At 40.5% G+C, this 25,736-nt stretch overlaps 3 protein-coding genes across 3 annotated transcripts in view; 2 read left to right on the top strand and 1 right to left on the bottom strand.

The window, feature by feature from the left end:
- Positions 1 to 25,736, top strand: part of LOC108244131 (NLR family CARD domain-containing protein 3) — a 1,204,881-nt gene that overhangs the window by 207,491 nt on the left and 971,654 nt on the right. The window lies entirely within an intron of this gene.
- Positions 430 to 15,614, top strand: gpr137c (G protein-coupled receptor 137c). The gene is made up of 8 exons (XM_017437321.2): positions 430 to 1,151; positions 6,764 to 6,813; positions 6,907 to 7,014; positions 7,104 to 7,242; positions 8,662 to 8,811; positions 10,142 to 10,267; positions 10,346 to 10,470; positions 10,557 to 15,614. Exons 1-8 carry the CDS (start codon positions 783 to 785, stop codon positions 10,834 to 10,836), a joined length of 1,347 nt encoding a protein of 448 aa, XP_017292810.1. The 5' UTR covers positions 430 to 782; the 3' UTR covers positions 10,837 to 15,614.
- The window catches only part of acp2 (acid phosphatase 2, lysosomal), an 11,696-nt gene continuing 4,170 nt past the window's right edge, over positions 18,211 to 25,736 (bottom strand). The window contains exons 3-13 of the mRNA XM_017437293.3: positions 25,167 to 25,253; positions 24,927 to 24,987; positions 24,762 to 24,853; positions 24,565 to 24,663; positions 24,400 to 24,489; positions 22,105 to 22,188; positions 21,956 to 22,004; positions 20,273 to 20,361; positions 20,077 to 20,183; positions 18,999 to 19,174; positions 18,211 to 18,911 (exon numbers count right to left, since the gene is read on the bottom strand). Of these exons, the coding sequence (XP_017292782.1) occupies positions 18,781 to 18,911; positions 18,999 to 19,174; positions 20,077 to 20,183; positions 20,273 to 20,361; positions 21,956 to 22,004; positions 22,105 to 22,188; positions 24,400 to 24,489; positions 24,565 to 24,663; positions 24,762 to 24,853; positions 24,927 to 24,987; positions 25,167 to 25,253 (1,065 nt within the window). The 3' untranslated portion in view covers positions 18,211 to 18,780. The remainder of the gene's footprint in view (positions 18,912 to 18,998; positions 19,175 to 20,076; positions 20,184 to 20,272; positions 20,362 to 21,955; positions 22,005 to 22,104; positions 22,189 to 24,399; positions 24,490 to 24,564; positions 24,664 to 24,761; positions 24,854 to 24,926; positions 24,988 to 25,166; positions 25,254 to 25,736) is intronic.

The raw sequence follows: 25,736 nt of genomic DNA, 5'->3' as shown, positions 1-25,736 counted from the left end.
TACAATGTTTGGACTCTCTAACTTGACGCAAATTGTTTTTCTAGAAGAAACACCCACCACTTTTTAAACCAATTACAAGAGGGAATCGTTGTTGCTTGAAAAATAGGCCAATCACAAGCGAGCAAAGGGCGGGCCTTATAAGAGCTGACATCATTGTGCACCAATCACAGGAGATATTTTTGGAGGCTGGGCGGCCAGATTACCCAGTAGAATTGTATGCTGGGGGGGAGTGGGCGTGGTCTATTTTTTTCTCACTCAGGAAACACAGCTCGGAAACTAGCTCGAATCTGTGGCTCAAAACTCCGCCGACTTTCGCTAAAGTGATAGCCGTAATGAGCCAAGATGGCGGCTGTACGAGCTGGTTTCTTTAAGAGCAAGGGGGCGGGTCTAAAACCGCATCACAGCTGATCTGGAGGTCCCCCCCCCTCAAGTTGTTTTTGCAGAGAGCAGCTTTGCAGACAATCACTGAAGAGCCCTCTCTTGTGTTTTTTTGTTGTTGCGCCCCCTCTTCTTTTTTCTTTCATGTTATTTTTAACTTATCGCGTTTTAAACGTAGATTCCTTCCTCTCTAATGGGCGGTTTTGCAATTCGAGTTCAATAATGCCACTTTCTTTTAGGAAAAAAAACTGCTTTTATCACTGTTTTTCACTCGCGTTTTTGTCATCAGCGGTGAATTTACCCCCCCGAAGTTTGGCTCACTTTTAGCGTCTTGTTTTTATTTTTGGGGGGTTGTTTTTGTTGGGGGGTTTTTGCCTCCTATAGTTGTGTAGCTGCCAGAGGAGATGTTTCCTGCAGGGGAGGATTTGGATTTGTTTACCTCGCTGGAGGAGTCAGACGGAGATGCGATCTCTCCGACGCTGCAGCTCAGCCTTACCACCTTATACACGGTGCTCTACTCTGTCCTCTTTGTGTTCGTCTACCTGCAGCTCTGGCTCGTCCTGCACTACGGACACAAGCGCTTCAGCTACCAGAGCGTGTTCCTGTTCCTGTGCCTGCTGTGGGCAGCGCTGAGGACGACCCTCTTCTCTTTCTACTTCAGAAATGTGGCGCAGGCCAACCAGCTGCAGCCTCTGGCCTACTGGCTGCTCTACTGCTGCCCCGTCTGCCTGCAGTTCTTCACCCTCTGCCTGCTCAACCTCTACTTCACACAGGTCAGTCCTTGTTTTTTTTATGTGGGACCTGATTGCACAGAAAGCAGCTGACTGTGCGCCTCTGAGGCTGTTCGCATTTTTATGACCTGTTGTCCTGCGAGGGCAAAATGTCTCCTGGCGCCCATTAAAAAAAACAAAAAAACAACTAAGATTTCCTCTGAAGGTGCCACTGATTCTTGTTTGGTGGTGTTTACTGGATTGGATGAGTGAAGTCTGAAGAAACAAGTCATATTGCCAGTTTATTCATTCATTTATTCAACAAACAGGGGGCTCAGTAGCATGTGGAAGAACCATACGCAGCCACAACAGCTCGGTTACACTGCTGTGGGATGGCGATCCATTCATCCACTAGTGCTGCATTTAATGACCTCTTTGTCCTGCAAGGGTGAAATTTCTCCTTAAAACAGCTAAGGACCTGACAAGGTCTACTGGAGTCAAATTAATATTTAAATTAATGTCAAAAACATCAACTTCGAACAAAACGGGTTTTTTTAAACGTGTTTGATGCTTATTTATTTGTTGTAGCAATTGTTTTTGGCAATAAATCTAATGCCATTGAAAGGCCTGTCTATTTCCACATCAATGGTGCCACATTTGTGGATCGCACCCTTAAAAAACTTGCCAGATCTCCTCTGTCAGTGTCGTTGACTCTTGTTTGGTGGTGTTTACTGGACTGGATGATTGAAGTCTGAAGAAACGAGTCATTTTGCCAGTTTACCAGTTTGTTCATTCATTCATTCAACAAACAGGGGACTCAGTAGCATGTGGAAGAACCATACACAGCCACGACAGCTTGGTCACTGCATTCATGAACTAGTGCTGCATTTAATGACCTCCTATCCTGTGAGGGCAAAATTTCTCCTTAAAACCTACTTGTTTTGACGGGTCCCGAGGACCTCGACAAGAGCCAAATTACACATTTAAATGAATGCCAACAACATAAACTTCCCTCAAACAGTAAAGACCTCTGTGTTTGATTATTTGTTTGTTGTAACAATGGTTCTTGGCAATAAATCAAATACAGTTGTAAACCCTGTTTATTTCCACTTTAGTGGTGCTGTATTTGTTAGGAAAATTGTGTTTGTAGGTTGTAGCATGAGGAAGAACCATACACAGCCACAACACTTTGGTCATTGCTGTGGGATGGCGTCCCATTCATCAACTAGTGTTGCATTTAATGACCTTTTTGTCCTGTGAGGGTGAAATTTCTCCTTAAAACAACTAAGTGAGGGGTCCTGAGAAGGTCTACAGGAGTCAAATTAACTTTTAAATTATTGCAATTCACATAAACTTCAAACAAAAAGTTTTAAAAAAAATGTGTTTGATGCTTAAATTTGTTGTAGCAATTGTTCTTGGCAATAAATCCAATACCATTGAAAGGCTTGTCTATTTCCGCCTCAATGATACCACATTTGTCGAGAAAATACATTTGTGGATCGCACCCATGAAAATCTTGCCAAATCTTCTCTGCTGGCGCCACTGACTCTTGTTTGGTGGTGTTTACTGGACTAGATGATTGAAGTCTGAAAAAACAAGTCATATTGCCAGTTTACCAGTTTATTCATTCAACAGAAGGTTCAGTAACATGTGGAAGAACCATACGCATATATTAGTTGCACACTGCTGTGGGATGACTGCCCGTTCTTTAACCAGCCTTTGTCACGAGTCAGACAGTGACCCCACTGCAGCGAGGTTGAGGTAAGCCATTCCATCCTCTCCACTTCCAAACTCTGGGGTTAGTCTCTGATAACTTGGCTATGTGAGGGCGAGCGTCGCCATCTTGAACGATAGACTTTGGCTGCACACTGTGGAGATGTGGTATGGCCAGTGGTTGCTCAGTGATTGTCCCACATCTGGGGATACCAGGAACCTAAAACAAGTCATTAGCAGGATGGCCTGAATAAAGACTTTTGCCTCGGCTGATAAGGGCCTAACTACTGACAACTATTAGACGAAACATCACGTCAAAAGTGACGAGATCGTCCCTTTAAGCTCAACATCAAAGACCTGCTTGTGTCTTTTTCTGAGAGGCACCTACACACTTTGAGGACGAACACCAAGCCATCACTGCTCGGAAGAGGAGCACAACGTAAGCAATGAAGAGGAAGAAAGCTCATCCCGCTGTCTGAGCGGCCATTTGGCAACTCGTGATGTAAGGCAGCAACAGCAGAGATTTTTTTTTTTTCTGTTAAAGCATGTTTCTCTGTGACGGGGTTAGCATGTGACACCTGTGTGTGGAAACTTTCGACAAGCACCATGGTTGACTCAGAGGTTAGGTCATGCCTCTGCTGTCTGACACGCACGAGTGGAAGTAATGCTTTTCTGATGAGTCAAACATTAGTCCCGACGTGTGATTCGACTTCCTTTTTATATGCTGCCCACCGCACAGAATGACCATCATTACCGTGTCCTTGGGACAATAAAACAACAACAACAACCCACGATGGTTCTGGATGTGCCGAGACAAAACATGTTGTTCTGGAGACGCACAGTGAAACGTGGCACAGAAAGCACACAACTCTGCATCGCTTTGTTGACGGGTTGCTTCATCTCCAGGTTACAAATTACCCCGTTCTGGCCTACTTTCAGGAGGCCGGGTGGGTGTGGATTTGTGTGTTTAAACTGAATGTTGACCAGGTTGAGCACCTTTCTGTGATACCTATTTATATACTATAACAAGTGAATGTTTTCTTTTTTTATTTATTAGAGCCTTTAAAGAAAAAAAACAAGACGATAAATGTGTTTGCTCTTGGCCGTATTATTTTGCTTGTCATTACTCTCTACCAGCTGAAAAAACAACACTTTGACTGAATTCGATTGGTGAAGGCCACTGTTCTGGAGTTTGTTAAACTGGACTCGTGTACCGATTTTTGTTTATTTCAGCCATTACTGATAACATAACCTGTACCTCTTGTATCTACATTATAAAGAACATAATATCGCTTTACGCCGATGATACTTTGGTTTATCTTTAACTCAATACTGACTTTTAAAAACTAGCAAATTGTTATAGATACATATCTATATATAAGTTGTTGATTCTCATGAATTGTTCCTAACCCTAATTAAATAAAAAATAATTCAAAGCTAAGTTACAGTTTTTAGTAAAGTTTGGAGTCTTTGCTCCTTTCACAAAATAGGCTATTGAACAAAATGTTTTGCCAGGTGTTTTTTTAACATTACCACAAAAAGAAATTTGAGTATTTCTGCTCCACTTCTGTTGTGTATTATATTAATAAATTACAGTTGCTGTCAGAAGTTTATATACACTCATCGTGGCTGTGAAAGACGTGTTAGTTTTGGGCTTATCTATTCAAACCAATCTTTTTCCAGAGTGGAAAAAATATACAGCAACTTGAGTGATGTATAAAAACAAGAATTAGCTGCACAAGTTTGAATTCACTGTGGATTTTATTTCTAATCTATATATGGTAAAAATTATAAATACTGATTCAAATATATCCGTACACCGACAGATATATTTATCTGTATATACAGGAGCACCACAGAGGACTGTACTCTCGCCATTCCTTTTCACTCTGTACACTTCAGACTTCCAGCACAAGTCAGACTCCTGTCATCTACTGAAATACTCAGATGACTCTGCAGTTGTTGGGTGTATCAGAGATGGACAAGAAGCTGAGTACAGAGATCTGGTGGATCGCTTTGTGGCATGGTGTGGAAACACNTCATCTCATCTTGAATGTGAACAAAACAAAGGAGATGGTTGTAGATTTCAGGAGAAACAGGGTCAGACCAAACCCTATTACCATTATGGGTGAAGAAGTGGAGGTGGTTGAGGAATATAAATACCTTGGTGTTCATCTAGACAACAGACTGGACTGGAGACTCAACAGTGAAGCCATCTACAAGAAGGGACAGAGCAGACTGTACTTCTTGAGGAAGCTTAGATCCTTCAAGGTTTCCAGCAAGATGTTGCAGATCTTCTATAAGTCTGTTGTTGAGAGTGTCATCTCCTCTGCCATCATCTGTTGGGGCAGCAGCATCAGTGTCAGGGACCTAAAAAGGCTCAACAACCTGATAAAGAAAGCTGGTTCTGTTCTGGGGATGACTGTGGAACCTCTGGAGATGATGATGCAAAGAAGGATTTTGCATAAAATCAAGGAAATCATGGACAACCCTAACCATCCTCTTCATGAGACCATCATCGGAAAACAGAGTCTCTTTAGTCAAAGGCTTCTTCAGATTAGCTGTAAAACGGACCGCTACAGGAGATCTTTCCTGCCCACAGCCATCACCATCTGTAATAACTCTTTGATTTAAATGAGCTACGTCAACATTTAATTTCCCTTTGGGATTAATAAAGTATTTTTGAATTGAATTTGAATTGAATATTTGGTTAACCCTTGGAAGTTCCTTAACTTTATGACAAAAAGTGTTCCTGGGGGTGGAACCTTACGTACCTGCTAAAATTACCACTTATTATTTTACTTCACCATAAAGTCGTCTCAGCCTGAGATATGCGTCAAATTCTCCTTAAAAGCCATTAGTTTTATAAAACTGCACAATGTAGTTTTTAAAAAATCAACAATTTACCTATTTTATGACAACTTTTGAAAAAGTGGCATTTTTCGTGTCTATTAGAACACTCAAATGGAATTTTTGACCACGATCCCGTACCCACCGGAGAGGTCCTTGTTTCCGGTAAAGCCTGCCCGAGTCCGGCCTCTGTCATCTACGGAGCCTTCTTTTGGTTTTTGTTGTTCAAGTAGAGGAATCAAGATATAAAAACCCCATATCTGAAAGGAATGCATTATTTTATGATATTATAAATATGGAATCAAATAATGCATTTATAATAAGTTTCAATAGGTAGATTTTTTTTTTTTAATTTATTTATTTTCTCCTCCAAATGAGAACTAAAGGGTAATAAAAAAAATACTGGGAGTTAATAGGAGCAATTGAAATGAACCTAGCATATAAAAACCTAACAAAAAAAAAAGATTTTTAGGCTTTGTCAGGAGCAGTCCTGTTATTTAACACCATGAAACAATAATGATAATAATAAAAAATGTTTGGTTTATTTTTTTTCCCCCTAAAAGACCTTCTGAGGGTTAAATTAAATTTCAACCTTCCAGTTGAAGAATTTGGAGGTAGACCACTTTCTTCATCATTCCATCCATTTTGTGTATGGACTAGTACCACAGCATGATACTACCACCGCCGTGCTTCACAGCTGGTACAATGTTTTTTTCATCTGAAAGCCTCATCTTGACTCCTTCAAACATATAATCATTTCACCCCTGACAAAGAACGGTTCAAACCGATCATTTAAAAGCCTGAAATTGATGCCACTGCTGCCCACGGTGAGAACATTCAACACAGACTTCAAACCACGCTGTAAATAAATGCAAAATGGCCGCTTTCTTGGTCCGAACCCTTCTCATTTCTCTTCTTCGAGTCCACGCAGCTCTGTGTTTGCTTACTTCCGAGCCACACCGGAATCCCCCTGAGCTCCGTGAACTTCACACAATCTTTCGAAAAACAAACCCACCTGTGCTTCGACATACGAAGGCTGTTTGCAGTTTCTGTGTAAGATGGAGTAAAACAATATGTTACGGCCATTTTATGTGTGTTTGTCCTTTCTGTAGGTGATGTTCAAGGCGAAAGCCAAGTATTCACCAGAGCTCACCAAATATAAGTAAGTCCTGGATTGACCCACAGGTCGAAGCTTCAGATCTGCCCGTTTTAATACATTCGTAGACATTTATCACCATCTTTTCCCTCTCCACAGGGTTCCTCTTCGATTGTTCTTCCTGTGTGTCAGTATATTTTTCCTGGTGGTGAATTTAACCTGCGCGTTGTTGGTTCAAGGAGCTCTGGAGAACTCGAAACCACCGAGGTGAGCCAGCGGTTCCGTGGAGCTTCCAGAAGGCAAAATGTTGATTTCCGTACCCAATACACAGTTGTGACCTTTTCCTGTTTGTCCAGTGACGGGGGCATCAGGCACGCAGTCTTGGCTCGGGTCCTGATCAACGACAGTCTGTTTGTCCTGTGTGCCATATCCCTGGCTGTGTGCATCTTCAAGATCGCCAAGATGTCATCAGCCAACGTTTACCTCGAGTCCAAGGTAGGAAGGAAAATGGGTGGCGTCTTAACTTCTGACTGGTGTTTTTGGACAGCGGCGTTTCCAGACGCTCCTTAGAGAAAGACCGGCGCTCATTTGATTTGAGAGTTTCAAATGAAGTCAGCGCTGTGAACACTTAAGTGTTTTGAAGCCAAAGTGAATCGAGGGAAAGTCATAAAAGGTGGTAGTTTTCGGAATCTCACATTTTAAAACATTCACACTAATTTTCAATATTAATAAAAGACCATAAAAATGACTCGGGTCTCTTCGGCATGTTCCGTGATCACTCAGGAGTGTGACGTATCCTGAGCTAAACACAGGAACGCCCACAAGGCAGTAAATAGCAAATACAGATAGTGGGGGGATGAAATGGTTCAGTTTGTTGCAACTAATTGTGTAAACTGACCCAAAACTCCAACAGCTGAGTCATTCTTTAGCTTCCCAAAAGACAAGAAAGTTTGATGGATGTAGCTCCGGTGTGACGGTTACAACCCAAAGTCTGCTGGTGTAGGTTCTCAAGTCATGAATTCCTGAAAAAGGCCCTGTTCATACCTGGCACTGATGCCTGTCTTGGGTGATACGACTGCAAGTGGACAGCTCTGATTGAGAGCGTTCATACCTGGCAAGATAAACGCGTACGCCTAAAGGGTTTTCACAATCTGATGTCCACCGTACCAGCTCTGTTTGTGGTTATCGCTTACAGTGACCACAGTGGGTCCAATCAGTTCTAAAACAATCAGAGCAAACACTGAAGTGAAGAACGACCCACTGTGTAGCGTTCTAGTCATCCACTCTGATCAATATAATCTTGACAAAACGGACATTTTCTTTTTTGAAGAAGAAGAAGAATTTTGATAAATAGTACATTAAAAATGCATTTGGAAACCTTTTTTTTAATGTGCTTTGAGGCCATTCACATCTGTATTTAGCAAATGCAACCGGATCACCCAAGATGGATGTCAGAGCCATGTGTCAACAGGGTCTAAGCAACTGAATCTTTGACCACCTTCAATTGTGGTTTGATTTGGATTTTTAACATGTCCTTTCTCTCTTGTGATTGGACTGGCTGAGACATGCTAATTCTGAGCATAAATGCGTCCAATGTAATGCACTTCTAGCCTTGTTTTAACCTATTTTCCTGTTGCCACTAGGGGACACTGTAAAAAGTTATGTCTTAGTGAGCCAGACTAGTCATATTTAGGGTATACAGGAAGCAACCAGTGAGCGAAGCTCATAGATGGATGATGCTAAACCAAAAGTTTAACAGTTACCAGATGTGTTCATTAGTACCTACGACTTCATACCTCTGAAAACCCCATTTCTGGCCTAGAATCAGTCATTTTTGTAATGCTTGTCTTCAGGTTACAGGTCAGTAGTTAGTTTGTACTTCAGCTTGTTGTGACCCAATGAATTCCCCTCCAGGGAACATCCGTGTGCCAAGCGACCGCCATCGGAGCCGTGGTGATTCTCCTCTACACTTCCAGAGCCTGTTACAACCTCGTGGTGGTGGCGCTGTCGCCGCAGGACCGACCCAGTCCCTTCAATTACGGCTGGTACAGCGTCTCGGATCAGGTGCCGTCCCCAGTATTTTTACTTCTACGTGTCCAGTGGGACTGTGTACGCAACCTGTCTTAGGAGGTTTAGAAGAGCGGTGCTTAGTGGGGTAAAGGGCTTTGTTTGGCTATAAATACCATCCGTCTGTGTGTCAGCCTTTTGTGTATCCTGACCTACATTGGACCTCAACATAGACGGCACATTTTAAAGTATGCTTGTGATTATTCATCGGACATTAAAGACATGAACCAATGTTTGATATGAGAGGAATCGGGCATTACAAACTATACTTTAGTATTTTTTCTTCTTGTATTAAACATGCATCAGAAGATGAACTACATGCTATAGTCACATGAGATCTGTATCATGTCTATATGGTTTATTTTTATAGAACAGAGATATTATTAATATAGACTCTGTAGGAAAAATGACTGTCTCTGTCCAAAAAACGTTGAGTCACTGTGCAAGTTCTTTAAATTGGCGGATGTATTGGTCATAAAAAGCTGATTTTTTTTTTTATTTATTTTTTTTTTCTGTGGCAGAATTGACTTACCCATTATTATGGGGCACCTTTCATGTAATTGCCAGTCTGTCTGTTTAGCAAAATATCTAATGACTGAGTGAACAAATTTTAATGAAACTCATGAAGTAGTCACCGAATGTTTTGGATATACAGCTTATTACCTTTTGGAGTCAAGCAAATTTAAGATGGCTGCCACAAGTAATCACAAAAATGGCTGCAACCCTGTAAATCTTTTTCAAATTACTATAATCTCAATCCTTTTGGGGGGTTTTTTGTTTGTTTTTTTACGACTTGCTGGCCATTTATGATACATAAGCTAGCTAACAGCTAGCTTAATTGTAACAAATTAGTAAAAATTACAAGAAATTGCTAAATTATAACAAAAATGCAAACCTAAAGGCAAGTTTGTACAATTATATTTATCTGGTGTTGACAACACAGTGCTGCACTGCATTTAAAAATGCTGTTAGCAAGCGCTGCTAGTGCCGTCCTTACATGGACTTAAACCATTCTGCATTGGCCTCACTTTTTAGACCTGGACGCATTTTTCCAGTCCGTTCATGTCTAGTTCTTGGCATATTTTAAAGAATTTTACTTACCAAATTTCCAAATATTTTACAAAGCGTTCATTTGGGAACACAGTGACACGTTACACAGTGTTAGAAACAAATTATTGTCAATTTAAATAGATTCTCACACAATGAAAAAGCAAAAATGCCAGAGGATGAGGGCCTTTATTCTGTTTGTTTCATTGTTCAGAACCTTGAAGTGTCACAAATCAATGTAATATCTAAATGAGTACATAATAAACTGTGTGTGTTACAGGCTGACATATATAAAATCAGTGGTGAGGCCTACATTGTTTTTGGGGTCATTCTGTTCTTCTGGGAGCTGCTGCCCACCAGCTTAGTGGTGGTTTTCTTCAGGGTCCAGAGACCCCATCAAAACCTGGTAAGCTAACAAGCTTGTAGTTTTTCGCAACGTCGGGGGAATCTTTGACCAAGTCCGAACGCCCACTGTGTCTTTCAGACTCCAGGGGGCATGATCAACAGCCACAGTTTCAGCTCCAGAGCATATTTCTTCGACAACCCACGGCGCTACGACAGCGACGACGACCTTTCCAGAAGCGCCGGTAGTCGAGCTGATCGGGCAAGGTGGGTCAACCCAGCCGGTTTTTTTTGTTTGTTTTTTTTTTCCTCTTTTAACACTTCTCAAACCTTTTTGTCTCTTTTGCTTTCAGTCTTCTCTCCACCACACCCCAGCAGGCTACGTCTAGTTGGTACGGCTCCATCCAGCGCAATGGGACTTTGGCGGCGGGGGTGGCGTCCACCCAGCAGGCGCTGCCTTCCACAGCCCCCCTTCTTTTTGCCCACGGAAGCGTCCAGAATCATCATCACCATCACCACAACTACTACTCCACCCCGCAAAACAACAACCAGCATCATCACAGTAACTACTATTCCACGCCACAGAATTATTACTGCGGATCACAGACGTATTTCTGCACACCACAAAACTAGGAAGGGTTTAAGGTAAACCTCGGACAGAACTGATTTCTGAAGACTGTTTTAGTCTCCATTTTGGTTGTCCAGCTATATTAAAACTAGTACTTTTTAAAATTATCTTGTTAACCATCTCCCCACACAACTAGTTTGCCAGTTCCTAAAAAAAGGTGGCAGGATAATCAAACAGAAAGTTGGCGCGCCGGGACTACCAGCTTTTTGAGGACATCTGCATCTTCAAGTGGCGTGTGACGACCACAAATGGCTGGAAGGCCTGAAATATTACACCCTTTTTTTTTTTTGTGAAATACTTGGGTCACATTATATGTGAGACTGGATCCAACAAAGACCAGATAATCATCATTCCACTTTCCTTGAAATGTCAAAGCTCTGCACAAAGAGAGGTTGTGTAGCAGCTGCTAGTTTCTCAGGCTAACTTGGCTAAACCTGACACTGTCGGTCAGCAGTTCAGGACTTGGAGGTACTGTGCTCTCACAAGGTTTGTCAAATAGATGTTTGAGGTTTGTGACTCTTTTTAATGGAAACATGAACAATAAAAACATTAAAAGATAAAAATAAATAAAGGGGTCATTTAGCCTAGCTAGGATGCTGGCTAATTAGCAAACCACCTCAGATGACAGGAATTAGCCAGTGCTAATTTGCCAACAGCCGTTGATGCAGGGGATGCAGTTAGCTTTAGTGGCTAGCCTAATTAAAAAAACAAAACTAATCTAAAAAACTGCTAAATTATAACCAAAAATTAAACCTATCACAAACTCACTAATATTGTTTTGTTGAAGGCAAGTACTATTACATTTGTTAATATGGGGTTAATACAGAGTCACACAAAAATATAAGTTCAGAAGCATCTTTAGCGAGCCTACTTGCATAACTAATAAGAGAAATTAGTTGTGCTGTTTGCTAATGGCTGCTGAGGCAAAAAGTACAGTTAGAGGAAGCAGTTAGCTTAATTAAAAAAAAGAAGGTAAAAATAATAAGAAATTGCAAAATTGTAACAAAAAATTAAACCTACAGGCAAGATTTTACTGTTATGTTAATCTGGGGTTGACAATACAGTGCTGCACAAAAATAAATGTTTGAAAATGCTGTTAGCAAGCGCTGCTAGCTCCGTCCTTACATGGCAAACAACAGGAGTTTGCTAATGCTAATCTCCCTTCAGCTACTGAGGCAGGGAGTGCAGTTGGCATCAGCAGCTAACAGCTAGCTTAATTGTAACAAATTAGTAAAAATTACAAGAAATTGCAAAATTATAACGAAAATGTAAACCTAAAGGCAAGTTTGTACGATTATATTAATCTGGTGTTGACAACACAGTGCTGCACTGCATTTAAAAAGGCTGTTAGCAAGCGCTGCTAGCGCCGTCCTTACATGGCTAATGGTAGGAGTTGGCTAATGCTAATCTGCCTACAGCTGCTGAGGCAGGGAGTGCAGTTGGCGTCAGCAGCTAACAGTTAGCCTAATGTAAAAACAAAAAAATAAAACCTATATAACGAAAAGTTAAACCTCTCACAGACATGCAAACGTTTTGCCGAAGCCGAGTTACTTTTGCTAACCGTGGGTTGATAATACTGTGCACAACAAAAACGGCGCTAGCAAGAACAACTCGCTCAGTCCGTTTCTACACGGCTAACGTGTACAGTTTAACATATGCTGTTCTTTTAATGTTTACTGTTCTCTTGACAACTCTATGCCATCTATATGAAGTAGCCCATGAATTCCTATACAATTAATATTTGTCTGCTAAGTGGAGAGTCAGTGTTAATCTCAGTAGTCTCGTTTTTCAGTTTCAGCGTCGAACTGATTGAAGCTAACGTTCAGCTCGCATGACGAATTTCAATATTAATCTGGGCTTTCTTAGTCAGAAGTATATGATGGGAAAACAAGACTTTTTAAATGTAGGGGTTGGAACAAGCAGCTTTGTTTCTGGAGAACATACAAGTCCAATATCAAGTGATCCGCAATTAACATTGCTTTGTAGCTCAGCCCTTAGACTGTTGTGTTCCAGATTGGAAAGGTCTTTTCGGAGCTTACTTGTGACCAAATAGTCGACACGTAATCGGGAGTTTTTTGTGAGCTGTGAGGCAGAAATTTGCACTTAAATGAAGATCAACTTCAGAGAAAAAAAAATAAAGGCTTTGGAGCCTGAATGTAGGTTTTTCTTCTCCTTTTTTGTATTTCCTTCAGTAGTTATCTGTAGTCTGTACTAGTTCTCTTGTGAAAACAAAAAGAATCAATGTGCCATCACTTTTTTGGTCATATCTAATAGTTGCATTCCTTAAAGAAAATATTTTTGCACAAGACTGTCATATGATCTGTCTTTAATTGTGTCTCCATGCCAATCAGTTTCTTATACCCTATACTGCCAAAAGTATTCACTTGCCTCCCTTCACAATCATATAAACTTTAGTGACATCCCATTCTTAATCGTTGGGGTTAAATATGATGTTGACCCACTCTCTGCAGCTATAACAGCTTCAACTCCTCTGGGAAGGCTTTCCACAAGGTTTAGGAGTGTTTATGGAAATTTTGGACCATTCTTCCAGCCATGTCTTTGTGGACCTTGCTTTGTGCACTGGTGCGCAGTCATGCTGGAACAGGAAACGGCAGCAACTTCGTGGTCGAGTTGCTTTCATTCTCAATGGCTTCCATTTTGGTATAAAACCACTTACTACGCAGGTGGCCCACACTGGAATTCACTGAGCTCCTGACAGCGACCCATTCTTTCACTAATGGTTGTAGAAGCAATCTGCATGTCTAGATGCTTGAATTTATACACCTGTGGCCCTGGAGGTGATTAAAACACGTGAATTCAATGATCTGGATGGGTGAGTGAATACTTTTGGCAATTTAGTGTATCTGTGTGCTTTGTGACATTTTTACTATCAGTGGTATGTTTGTGCGTTCGTCAATATTTGTTTTGGAGTGTGCTATTTTTTTAACATGTTTTATTTTACATATATTTTATTAACAGATTTTATATTTTTCTGAATTCTGTATTTTTTTGTTTTTTTTGATTATCGTAATTTCTCATTCTCAGCATTTCATGACAAACTGGAGCTTGTCAGCAATACTGTAAAGGAGCTTACTTGTTGTTTTATAGGCCTGTTTTCAAACCAAAATCAATTCTCCTGTGGTGAAATAACTAAGATGTTGTCCATGTGTTGTTTTTTGTTTTTTGTTTGTTTGTTTGTTTGTTTTTTAACACTGTTGTAATTCAGCTATCGCAGAACTCAGCCTGTAAATGACCATGAAAACTTCATACAAACTAAAAGCCAGAACTGAGGAGTGTTTGTTTCTTGGAACAATTTAACCAGAATATTATTTTAAGTTGCTGATTCAGATTTTTAAAAGTGGAGTTATGTTATAAAGATCATGAGCGGGTGATATCTTATAGGTTGTGGCTAGCTCTTCGAATAACCTCTGTTTGAAGAAATAGATTTCTAGCTGTAAACTAAAGGTTTATGGGAAAGGCCCAGACTAAAGGCTCAAACAAGCTAACAGCTGTGACTAGCTGTTAGCTAACCGCTAACTGCTCAGACTAAACATGGACAAAAGGCTAAAGACTAAAAGCTCAAACAAGCTAATAGCGCTGACCAGTTAGCATCTAACTGCTAACAGCTTAGACTAAAGGTTCAGATAACACCTCCGACTAGCCATTATCTTGTCTGCAGTCATTAACTCCTCAGACTAAAAGGCTCGACCAAGCTAATGGCTCTGACTAGCTATTATTTTGTTTAAAGTCATTAGTTAACAGCTCTGACTAGCCATTAGCTAGCTGCTAACAGCTCAGACATAAAGGCTTGATCAAGTCAACAACTCTGACAAGTCGTTATCTTGTTTCTAGTCATTAGCTAGCGGCGCAGACTAAAGCTTTACATGAACTAATGTCTCTGACCCCCCGTTATTAAACCCGTAACATTAGCTAACTGCTAACAGCTCAGCCTAAACGTGAACAAAAGGCTAAATCATTGAACGAGCTAACGGCTACGACAAGCCATTAGTCTGTGCCGTTAGCAGCTAGCTAAAAGCTGGAATGAGCTAATAGCTAGTTTAAGAGGACCCAACAACAACAAACATAACATCTTTAAACAACTCTAATCTCCATTTTCATAGAGGCTTGTCTGAAAATGAATTTATAAACCTTTACACCACTGTCAGTTTTACATGACATGGTTATTTACATATAATTCTATGGATCTTTGCAAGCACAAATGGCAGCAGCAGCTAGCTGTAGCACTTTGGTCGCCACCAAAGGCACTTCCAGCAGGAATATCATATCAATTTTACTGGAATTACCATGCTATGTGAAGTTGACCAAGATGTAAAGGTTTCTAAAATGGCTTTCAGGTTGGAGTCGCTGTATGACCGTCTTGACTAGCCATTAGCTCATCAAGCCAATCAGAAATAATCTCTAGTTCACCAGATTGAGGTCATTCAAAGCGCTATCTACAACATAACCTTTTCACAAAGCCGCACTTTAAAAAGATCTACTCATTTTCAGATGACGTTGTCCATAATGGGTTCAGTGTGGAGCGCATGTTTTATGCATCGACGTGCAAGAACTCTCACTTGTTTTGTTTTCAGGTTGGCTTGATTTGTGTAAAAGTGGTATTCAGTCTCTTCTAATCCAGTCATAATGCTCCAATAAATTTGTTTCAAGGCACTGGTTGGATCCATGGCCGTGTGAATGTAAACCTGTGCATCAGATTCCTTGTGATGTATGCAAGAAAAGCACTACCATGTTTAAATAAAGGCCTACTGCACTGTTGTCCAGACGTGAGCAAATGAGAGCATTCAGAAACATCGATGTGCCGTGGAGTCCGTAAAATATTCCGCCCTTGGCTAAAATAAGAATGCCGAACTGTAATAAGCAAATCAAATCACTGCACAGTGGTCTGATTGTTTTTGTTGACTGCTTCTGACCCCTTCCACCATTATTCCTGTCATGTGGCTGAATTTATGGCTTTAACACGTTTTTAAGCAACATCCCAGCTGAAACGGGCTGTCTCTCTTCAGAGCGCGACCCACACTTCATCACCTCCCTCCACAGTCACGCCTGTTATTGTTGAACTCGTCCTGTCAGAAAGGATTCGCCAGCCTGAGGTCACTTCAGCTCAGGATAGTCTGTCTGAAATTTGCGAGGAAATTGTTTTTTTTGTTGGGTTTTTTTTTTTTTCTGCTACCAAGTCGAGGTTTGATGTTATCAAATGAACGACTGAGCCACCTCCGGGCTTTCCGTGTGTGGAAAGATGTAGAATAAATAAATCACCTGTAGTAGATGGCACTTCGAACGACCTCGGTTTGGATAAACGGTTTAATTTTGACCATATTGACGAGCTACATTTTGTTTTTTTTTTAACTGCAATGGTTAAACCAAAGACAAGCTTTTATTTTGTTGTTAATTCAATGGGACCTTATGGCGGAACCGGAAATGAGGACCTGAACTCCCGGCACATAACTTTTTTAGTTACCAGCAGGTGGCGGTAATGTACTGATTTAATGACTTCCTTGGAATATTAAAGAAATCTTGTTGACAGTAAGATCATCAGCTCTCAATGAAATGCGTCGATTCCCTCTAAATAAGACAAACGGATCCATTTTTAAACTGGTAGATTCTGAAGTGCTAACTGAAAAAGTTATTCTTCTCGTGGATTTTATTGACGGTTAGCAAGAAACTGAAGGTGTACATTACCGCCACCTGCTGGTAACTAAAAAAGTTATGTGCCGGGAGTTCAGGTCTTCATTTCCGGTTCCGTCATAAGGTTCCGTTGAATTAACAACAAAATGTCTTTGGTTTAACCATTGCAGTTAAAAAAAAAAAAAAAAGTACCCCTTTTTTATTTTTGCAATTGCCGTTTTTCTAATTTTGTTTTAAAAACGAAAAAACAAAAAAACACATGCTTGTTTTGTTTTTGCAATTTTATTTTGAAACGAAAAAACGAACCATACACGGATTAGAAGTTCATGCTTTTACGTCAATATTCGTTTCATACTACATGCTTATTTACATAAAACTCTATGGTTATGTGTAAGTGAATATATCACTGAAATTCTTTTCTTTTTTTTTAATTGTTGATTTCCAACTGGGCTAATGTGCTAACAGCTAGCATAGCCATAAGCAGTGGAATAACTTAGTCCTAAAATAACTCTAATCTAAAAAGTTTGAAAAAGCGTTATATGAATGACATTCAATAAAACTTTACATCACCGTCATGCTCACATTACACAGGTGTTTCAGCAGAAATATTTAGGTATTCCCACTAGAAGTGCTACAGCTAGCTTTTGCTATTTGCGCTCGCTAATAACCGTAGAAATCAATGTAATTTACCATATAATGCAAAATTTATGACAATGTTAAAGATTAGAAAATAATGTTTGTGTAAATCACTGAAAGTTTATTTGTGAATAGCTTTTTTTTTTTTTTTTTTACACTGAACTAATGTGCTAACAGCTAGCGTAGCCGTAAGCATTGGATAAAAATTGCCCCAAAACAATTCCAGTCTGAAATTTTTTTAAAATGCTTTATGGGAACATTTGATAAAACTTTATAAAGCATTCACATTACAGAGGTATTTTTGCAGAAATATCAAGATTTTCCTGCCAGAAGTGCTACAGCTAGCCCTTGTTATATGCGCTTGCTAATAACCGTAGAATTCAATATAAATATCCATATAATGCAAAACTAATGGTTATGGTAACGTTTATAAAATAATGCTTGTGTGAATCATTAAAACATTGGTTGTCGGTAGCTTATCTTAACGACCTTAGTTTGGAAAAATAGTTGATATTTGACTAGCTTTATGCCCTTATAGCTAGTCTGAGCTGTTAGCGCATTAGGCTAGTCTGAAACAAATTATTTCTCCAAACTGAGGCCGTCAAAAATGTGATTTACGACTAACATTTCATGATTTACACTGCCACTATATTATATACCTTAACATTAAAAATAAGTTTGCATTTTATGGCTGTTTACATCGAATTCTATGGTTCTTAGCTGGTAGAAATAGCAACAGCAGCTAGCACTTCCAGCAGAAATATCACATTTCTGCTTAAATAACTGCATAAATTAAAACTGACTGATGTTAAAGCTTATAAAATAGTGTTCTCATGAAACGCTATGAAATTTGAGCTCAGTTTTAAACCGCCCTCAGTATGACTAGCCTGTAGCTTATCCAGTTGGTCAAAATGAGGCTATTTTTCCAACCTGAGGTCGCTCAAAGAGCTATCTACAGCAGATATGTTTGTGTCTTGACACAACGCCACTGCTTAACATTTACGTTTTTGCTTTAACTTGTCAGAATCAATACAAAAAGAAAAAATAACATTATAGAGAGAAAGGGAAGATTTAAAAATGGCAATCTGTACACGACATGGGCTCAAAACAATTGTTTATTTGAATTACAAATAAAAATCCAGTCCATGAACTTGTACAGTAGGAAACAACATAAGACGACTTGATAAACAAAAAGATTTATTTACAAATGATGTTCTCCATATTTAATGAAAGTGATCGCTAATGTAAGAAATTCTTTCCCAGCCCTCAATCAGCACTTAGACAGAAGATCATGGCAGCAGATTTCAACTCTTGTGCAACAAAGGAAACGTCTGTCACAGGAACATTCATTTTCGATGTTCTGAAAACTGTTGCTGCTAGATCGTTAGGTTTAACAATCTGTTGTGTGTGCGAGTCGTGAACACAGGGCTTGAAACACATCTATAGTGAAAAACATTTAAGGCATTTTGGTCACGAGGCCTCAGAATGAACTACAAACAAGTTGGACCAACATCCACCGTCACGTACCAGAACAGCTTCTGAAAATCAACTTTTATTCTGTATCGATTTTCAGAACCTGTCCCCGTTCAAAGGTCGTCGTTCTCGTCGCCGCTGCTCTCCCAGGAAGCGAGGTTTGTAGACGTCCGAGGGAGGAGTTTGCGCCGCTGTCAGGATTCCTGGTTGATCACGTGTTGGTATCCCCCTCCGGCCGCGTCCTTTTGGCGACAAATTATTACGAGGATTACGACAACGAGGGCGAAGAGCACGCAGCTGGACAAGGCCAGGCCGATGATGATGTCTTCAACACAAAATATAGGGAAAAAAAAAATTAAAAAGGGACATTTAAAAGGTTTTGTCATGACGGCAGCATGGATTGAAATCGCACCTTTATCGTCCCCCTTTGACGGCAGCTGACACTCTTTTTCTCTGTCGTCTGAGATGGAGAGCTTCGTAATTTTCTTAAATTCCTCCAGGGGGCAGTCAAGAGAGCAGCCTGGCAGCTGAAGCGGGTACGGCTCGACTTTGGAGTCGTTACGGTAAAACATGGACACTGAAGCAGAGCTTAAGGCACATAAAGACACAGACAGGTTGAAACTTTGTTGTTTTTAAACTAACGTCTCAATATATTCATTGCACTTCTTTATTATTTTTTTTGTACAATTTTTACAGTTTAAGTACTTCTGGTTACTTGACAACATTTTTCCTTATAAAATATATTCAGATATCTTTAAATCTTTCAAAAATATTGCTTTCTCTCTGAAATTTACATCTGCTATAACTGCTTATGCTAATTCGGCTACTGCTAATTCCAGTTCTGCTAACAATAAATTTACCAATGCTAATGCTACTACTGCTAATGATAATTCTACCGCTGCCAAAACTACTAGTGACAATATTATTTCTACTAATGTTAATTCTGCTAACATTATTGCTTCTATGCTAAGTCTACTAAAGCTAATTGTACTACTGCTAATGCTAATTTTTCTAAAGGTACTTATGTGAATAGTACTACTACTGCTACCACTGAAGCTAATGTTACCAATGCTAATTTGACTAATGCTAATAGTACTATTGGTAATTCTAATACTGCCAATATTACTAGTGATAATATTTCTACTAATGTTAATTCTGCTAAAGGTAGCTCTGCTAACGCTGACATTATTGCTTCAATGCTAATTCTACTAAAGCTAATAGTACTACTGCTAATTCTACTGATATTTATTCTGCTAATGCTAATACTGCTAATACTACTACTGTTATATTTAGCTTCAAGCTAGTGCTTTGCTACTTCTACCTAGCATTTTGCTACTATTAGCTTATAACTAGCGTTTTGCTACTTTTAGCTTTCAGCTAAGTCTCAGCCCTCAGCATTTATGCTGTTTCTCTAGTTTGTTTATACATATTTGCATTTTCAGCTCCCTGACATTTAAGGAAAAAAAAACAACATTATCTAAAATATTTACCCGTTGTCTTCCCTATACAGCTCAAATATGTGACAGGAGGCGTACGGCGGCTGGATTCCGTTGAACACGTTCAAACTAGCCTGAAGAGCAGTTACGGTGGTGTCATGCTGTGCAAGAGACAGAAGGTGGTGGAACATTTAGAAGATTGGGTTAAATTCAGAGATGGACTGCTGAAAAACTAAAACAGCTAGCTCACCGCTGAGAGCATCATAAGCTTGAGCTGCTGGGTCGGGTCGGAAACGGCCATCTTGGAAAGGTTCTTCACGATTTCACCGAGCAGCAAACCTGGAAAACAAATGGACATCACCTAAAGGACAGTTTGGACTTTTTGAAGTTGGGTTCTGTGGAACGCTTGTGAACAATTCAGAGATATTTATTTAATTTGGAGCAGATTAATGAACAAGAATTTAACTATTTAAATCAAATAGTTCTATTCAACTCAGTGGCCACAGAATCTGGCCACTGTGGAGCTTTAGATTGGTTCAGATCCTATTTAACAGAGAGTGGTTTCTGTGTCTGTGAGTCCTCCGTAGACCTTCTTACTTGCGGAGTGCCTCAGGGCTCCATACTTGGCCCTCTTCTCTTTACTCCCGCTTGGATCCATTCTCTGGAAACATTGTATTGCCTTCCATTTTGATGCCCATGACACCCAAATCTACATGCCACTAAGATCAGATCAGCTACTGTTGGGGGTCCTGAAGTCTAAGAGGAGGTCGAGGGGTGCCTCCGAACTATGGAATGAAATGCTTTTGCAAATCAGGCAGGCTGACTCACTTCCTGTTTTTAAATCTTTTCCTAAAACACTTTCCCCTCTTTGGCAGTCCGAGATGTTGGCTCTTATTGTTTTATTGTCTTGTTGTTTTAACTGTTTTATTGCTTTATTGTGTTTGGATTTTTTACTGGTGTACAGCACTTTTTTATTATTTTTTCCATACATTTCTTTTTTTGCAATCTAAGTCCTTCTGTTTACTTTCTGCTATTTTAACCGTTCATAAATCAAGACGTTTAGCTCGTTCAGGAGAGGGGCTTTATAACCCTTTGGTTTTTGTTTTTTACCTTTATTAACAATTTTTTTCTTTTAAAATACAATGAGATTTCTTCAAATCCTTCAAACACATTGTTCTCCCTGAAATCTACATCTGCAAATCTCATCCTAATTCTGCTCATGCTAAAACTACTAGGAATAACACTACTTCTACCAATGCTAATTCTGCTAAAAGTAACTGCTAACGCTGACATAGCTAATAATGCTAATACTACTAAAGCTAAAAGCTAACAGCACTACTGCTCATTTTACTACAGCTAATGCTAATTCTACTAAAGTTATTGATGCAAATGCTAATACTACTACTACTACTACTGATGCTAAAGTTACCAATGCTAATTCTGCTAATGCTACTACTACTACTGCTACTTTTACCTAGCATTTTGCTACTGTTAGCTTATAAGTAGTGTTTTGCTTCTCTTGGTTAGAGTTTTGCTACTTCTAGCTAGCATTTTACTACTTTTGGTTAGGGTTTGCTTCTTTAAACTTTAAGCTTGTGTTTTGCTATTTTTAGTAAGCATTTTGCTACTTGAAGAATGTTTTTTTACCTCTTGAGTTCTTGTTGTTGCTGGTGTAGAGAACTTTGGTTAACAGGGTTGTTTTTAAAGTGTTTTATAAATAAAGTTGACCTGAGTATTTCTTTAAACTGAGGCTATTCAAATTCTCCTTGGATGAAAATTAAAACATTGTCCTTGGTTTACCTGGATGACTGGGAACCTTCACCGGCAGTGCAGAGACATTTTTCCATTTCTTTTTTTGTTAAGCAGTAAAGAGACTGAACTCCATCTGTATGTTGTGAACGGAGCACGACAATCAGGGGATGCGTTCACTCACCTCCCTGCAGGCGACTCTTCTCTTGTTGTTTGTAGACCCCAAATGTGATCTGTAAACATCCCACACCAAACGCTGTTATTGCACTTCAATACTCCGCCAGAATTTCAAAAAAAAAAAAAAGACGACTGAGACGCTACTGCAGCTCTGACCTGAAACGTGAAGTCTTTCAAAAACTTGAGCTTCTCCATGACGTCGGGAGTCACCCAGTCAGGGGCGGACAAGTTGTGACGGGACTGAGAACCCAGCAAAGACATTAAATACTTATGAGAAAATACAGGCGTAAAAACGAAAAACAGTTTCCTCCAGGGTTGCCTACACCTGCTCAAGAGGGTCAAGCAGGTTGGGCTGACCCACTTTGTTTGTGTACATGTCAGTTCAGCAGAAATGGCACCTACTTGTCTCTGCAGCCACATCACACACACCGCAGCTCATTGATTCTGTGCGACACCCAATGACCCAAGCTCAAAACATGCGTGCATAAGTGTGGACAACTTGGGCCGCTCTGAACAGCGCCGCAGAGGAAATACGGACTGAAAAATGAACTGAGAAAGCAAAGTCGCTTATTTTTCAAAATATCCAGCTCACAAGATGAACCGGACGGATGATATTTCCAAGTCTCCTCTCCGAGTTGCGACGGGACAAAAAGACTTTGATTCAAAACGTTGATCAGGACGATTATCTGTTATGTTTGTGCCTCAGACGGAATCTTTATGGACTCTTTTTAGGCTAATCTCAATTACGGCAAAAAAAAACCAAACATATTGAGCGAAATGTTAGCTCTGGGACTGACTGCGTCAGAGTAACAAATCATGATGAACCCACCTCTGTGCTCAACAGCTGAAGTTTTATTTTCATTAAAAAGAGAAAAACAACCTAAAGAGTTTTACTTTGAAGTTCATCAGCCTGCAGACAGCTAAATTTTAGCTTGACTTTTCCATCACGGCCATTTTAGTGCAAATCTATTCTTTAATTATGGAGGTGTTGTCGTCTAGTTGGGTTTTTTTTTCTTCTTTTTTTTTGCGTTTCCAGCTGTTTTTCAAGCTGATATAGACTCCTTAAAGTTAGCACTGTTAGCTGATCACTTCCCCTTTCCACTCGAACACATCAGTAAGTAAAAGCAACGCAGCAGATGGTCATACATCCGCTGTAGGTAGAGGGAAGAAAAAAGGTCTGAGCTCTAACTTTGGGATTTTTTTTTGGAGCTCAGGTTGTTTTTTGCTCAACTCTTCATACCAAAACCATTTTAAGCTGAGTGAAACAACAACACAGATAAGGAACGTGCTGAAACAGCCTTTTTGCCTAAATGTTCCTGAAAACTGATGAGCTAAGTGGAATAAAGAAGAAAACAAAACAAAAAAAAGACCAGAAAGTTTACATTTTGGTGATTAAACAGCAGAACAAATATGTCTGTAGCTGTTATTAAAGAGAGAAAAACCCCACAGATCAGTGAAACAAATAGGATGGGACCCTTAGCTTCTTATCTCTGTCCCTCTCTCTGAGTCTTCTCCACCTGTCCACAGGTACTTTATCCCACTCCTCAAGAACAAACTGCTCCAGCTGTCTCAGGTCTAAAGGGTTCCTTCTCCAGATGTTTCAGCTCCTTCCACAGATGTTCAGCAGGATTTAGATCAGGGCTCAGAGGTCACTTCAGAATGGTCCAATGTTTGGTTCATTGGCTCATTATCCTGTTGGAAGCCCCATGAGCGTTCTGACTCTGAGCAGCACATTTGGCTCCAGAAGGCCTTGATAGTCTTGAGATTTAACTGGACCCTGAACAGACCCCCCGTGTCAGACCCAGAACAGAACCGAGCCGAGCCTCCTCCATGTTCCCCTGCAGGTTCAGGGTTCTTTTCTTTGGGTCTGTGGACACAGAGCTGATGGGACTTGGTGTCAAAAAGCTCCAGTTTTGTCTCATCTGTCCAAAGGACATTCTCCCAGAACCTTTGTGGCTTCTCAATGTGCATTTTGGCAAATTCCAGTCTGGCTTTTTTAAAACCATCTATTAAGTCCACTTTGACTCATGGTACAATCTGACAGTGATGACCTTTGACTTTGGAGTTCGCCTCTAATCTCTTTGGAAGCTGTTCCGAGCTCTTTGGTTACCGTTCGTCTTCAGTTTGTGATCAGTTGTCCTCTTGTGGACACATCCAGGGAGGCTGTCTCCAGTGCTGTGGACCTTAATCGTCTGAATAATCTGAGCAGCAGTAGCTGCTTGGGGATGGTCTTATAACCTTTAACCTGCTGCTCAGTCATTGTCTTTCTAAGCTCCTGAGACAACTCTGTCTTCAGCTTTCTGTGCTCCACACCACATGCCATGATCCCAAACAGCCCTGTGACTACCAGTCACCCTTTAAACAGGCAGACCGACCAATTCCCTCCCCCTTCTTTTTCCTGCTTTTGTTTCTGTACTCGGTTTTGTTTTTGAAGCGTGTTGGTTTCCTCACCTCGCAGTAGAGCGTGTCGAACACACTCCACACCCTTTGCACGGTGGTCTTCCCCAGTCCGGTTCTGTTCCTCACCAGCTCGATGAAGTCCTAAACAAACAGGTATTAGGTCTAAAATACAAAAACAATGATGGTTTATTTTGAAACTTCCCAAAGAAAAGGGACCTGGTACGTTGAGGTAACATTAATGAACTCTGCTGTGTCTTCAGTTTCATTCATCAGCTGTTTGTAGCGAGGACAGTCCTCCAAAGGAAACGAGAGAAGCTTTAAAAGAAAAGAAAAAAATAAGAAAATCAGCAAACAACCAAATTTGTAGCCAGAATAGCTAAAAACCAAAAAAAAAACATTTGTTTGATACCAACCCTCTCTTCGCTCAGTGGCACCGTGTGCACAGGAATGGGCTGCCACTTCAGGCCGGGTCTGAACACCTGCTGGCCTTCGGGGGGGTACAGACCTGGACAGAGAGCGAGACTTAGGTCGAGGACTTGGGACACGAGCGTTAGAAGAAGAAGAGGAGGTGCTCAGACCTGCGAGGTTGGCCTCGGCGCTCATGAGGGTGCGGTCCATGTCTGTGCTTCGAACTAAGACCTGATGACAAAATGCGGGGAAAAAAAACATGAAAAAAAAACAGCTAAAACTAAGAGCTGAACTTATTAGCGCTCGCCCTAACCCGAACCCAGCGGGAGGGGGAATCCACGTCAAAGCTTAACGGGGTTCTGGTTACGTGGCTCGTGATATGAAAGCCAAAAGGTGAAGTGATCTCTGACCTCGTGCCGATTGTAGGACTCGTTGAGGAAGTTCTGGTACCGAGACCGCAGGAACTGGCCCAGCTCGAAGTGCTGCTTCATCCCTTCCTGGGCACACAAATCACAGAGACAAGAGTCAACGATGACGTGACGGTAAAGTCACTTGGTTTTCAGATTGACAATGACCCTAAATCAGACCCTCCAGGATTTTGCGATCGCAACTATTAACGCAAAATCAAGCAAACCCCGCGAAATCGCAACTTTGTCCAAAACACCGCAACTTTAACCCAATATTTATTGTTCCTAAAGTGATTATCCACCGTTTCTGCGATCTAGTGTCTTCTTTGTGGGTTTGTGTAGTGTGGAATACAAAATAACCCCAAATAACTCACCAAGAAGACACATGACGTCACTTCCTGTTAACATCAGAATGCCGGGAGCGTGCAGGAGCAGCGACCGAAACCAAAATGTGCGCTAATGCTTCACATTTGCCCACAAAGATTTCAGCAAAGGACCGCGCAAACCAGTTTCCTCCCCAGCTGCACGAGAGTGGGGGGGGAAGCTGTTTTGCACGTCCTGCAGTGTAATCAT

Source organism: Kryptolebias marmoratus, linkage group LG23 (assembly GCF_001649575.2).
Source record: "Kryptolebias marmoratus isolate JLee-2015 linkage group LG23, ASM164957v2, whole genome shotgun sequence".
NCBI classification, from domain to species: Eukaryota; Metazoa; Chordata; class Actinopteri; order Cyprinodontiformes; family Rivulidae; genus Kryptolebias; species Kryptolebias marmoratus.
This window is presented reverse-complemented; position numbering and strand designations above follow the sequence as displayed.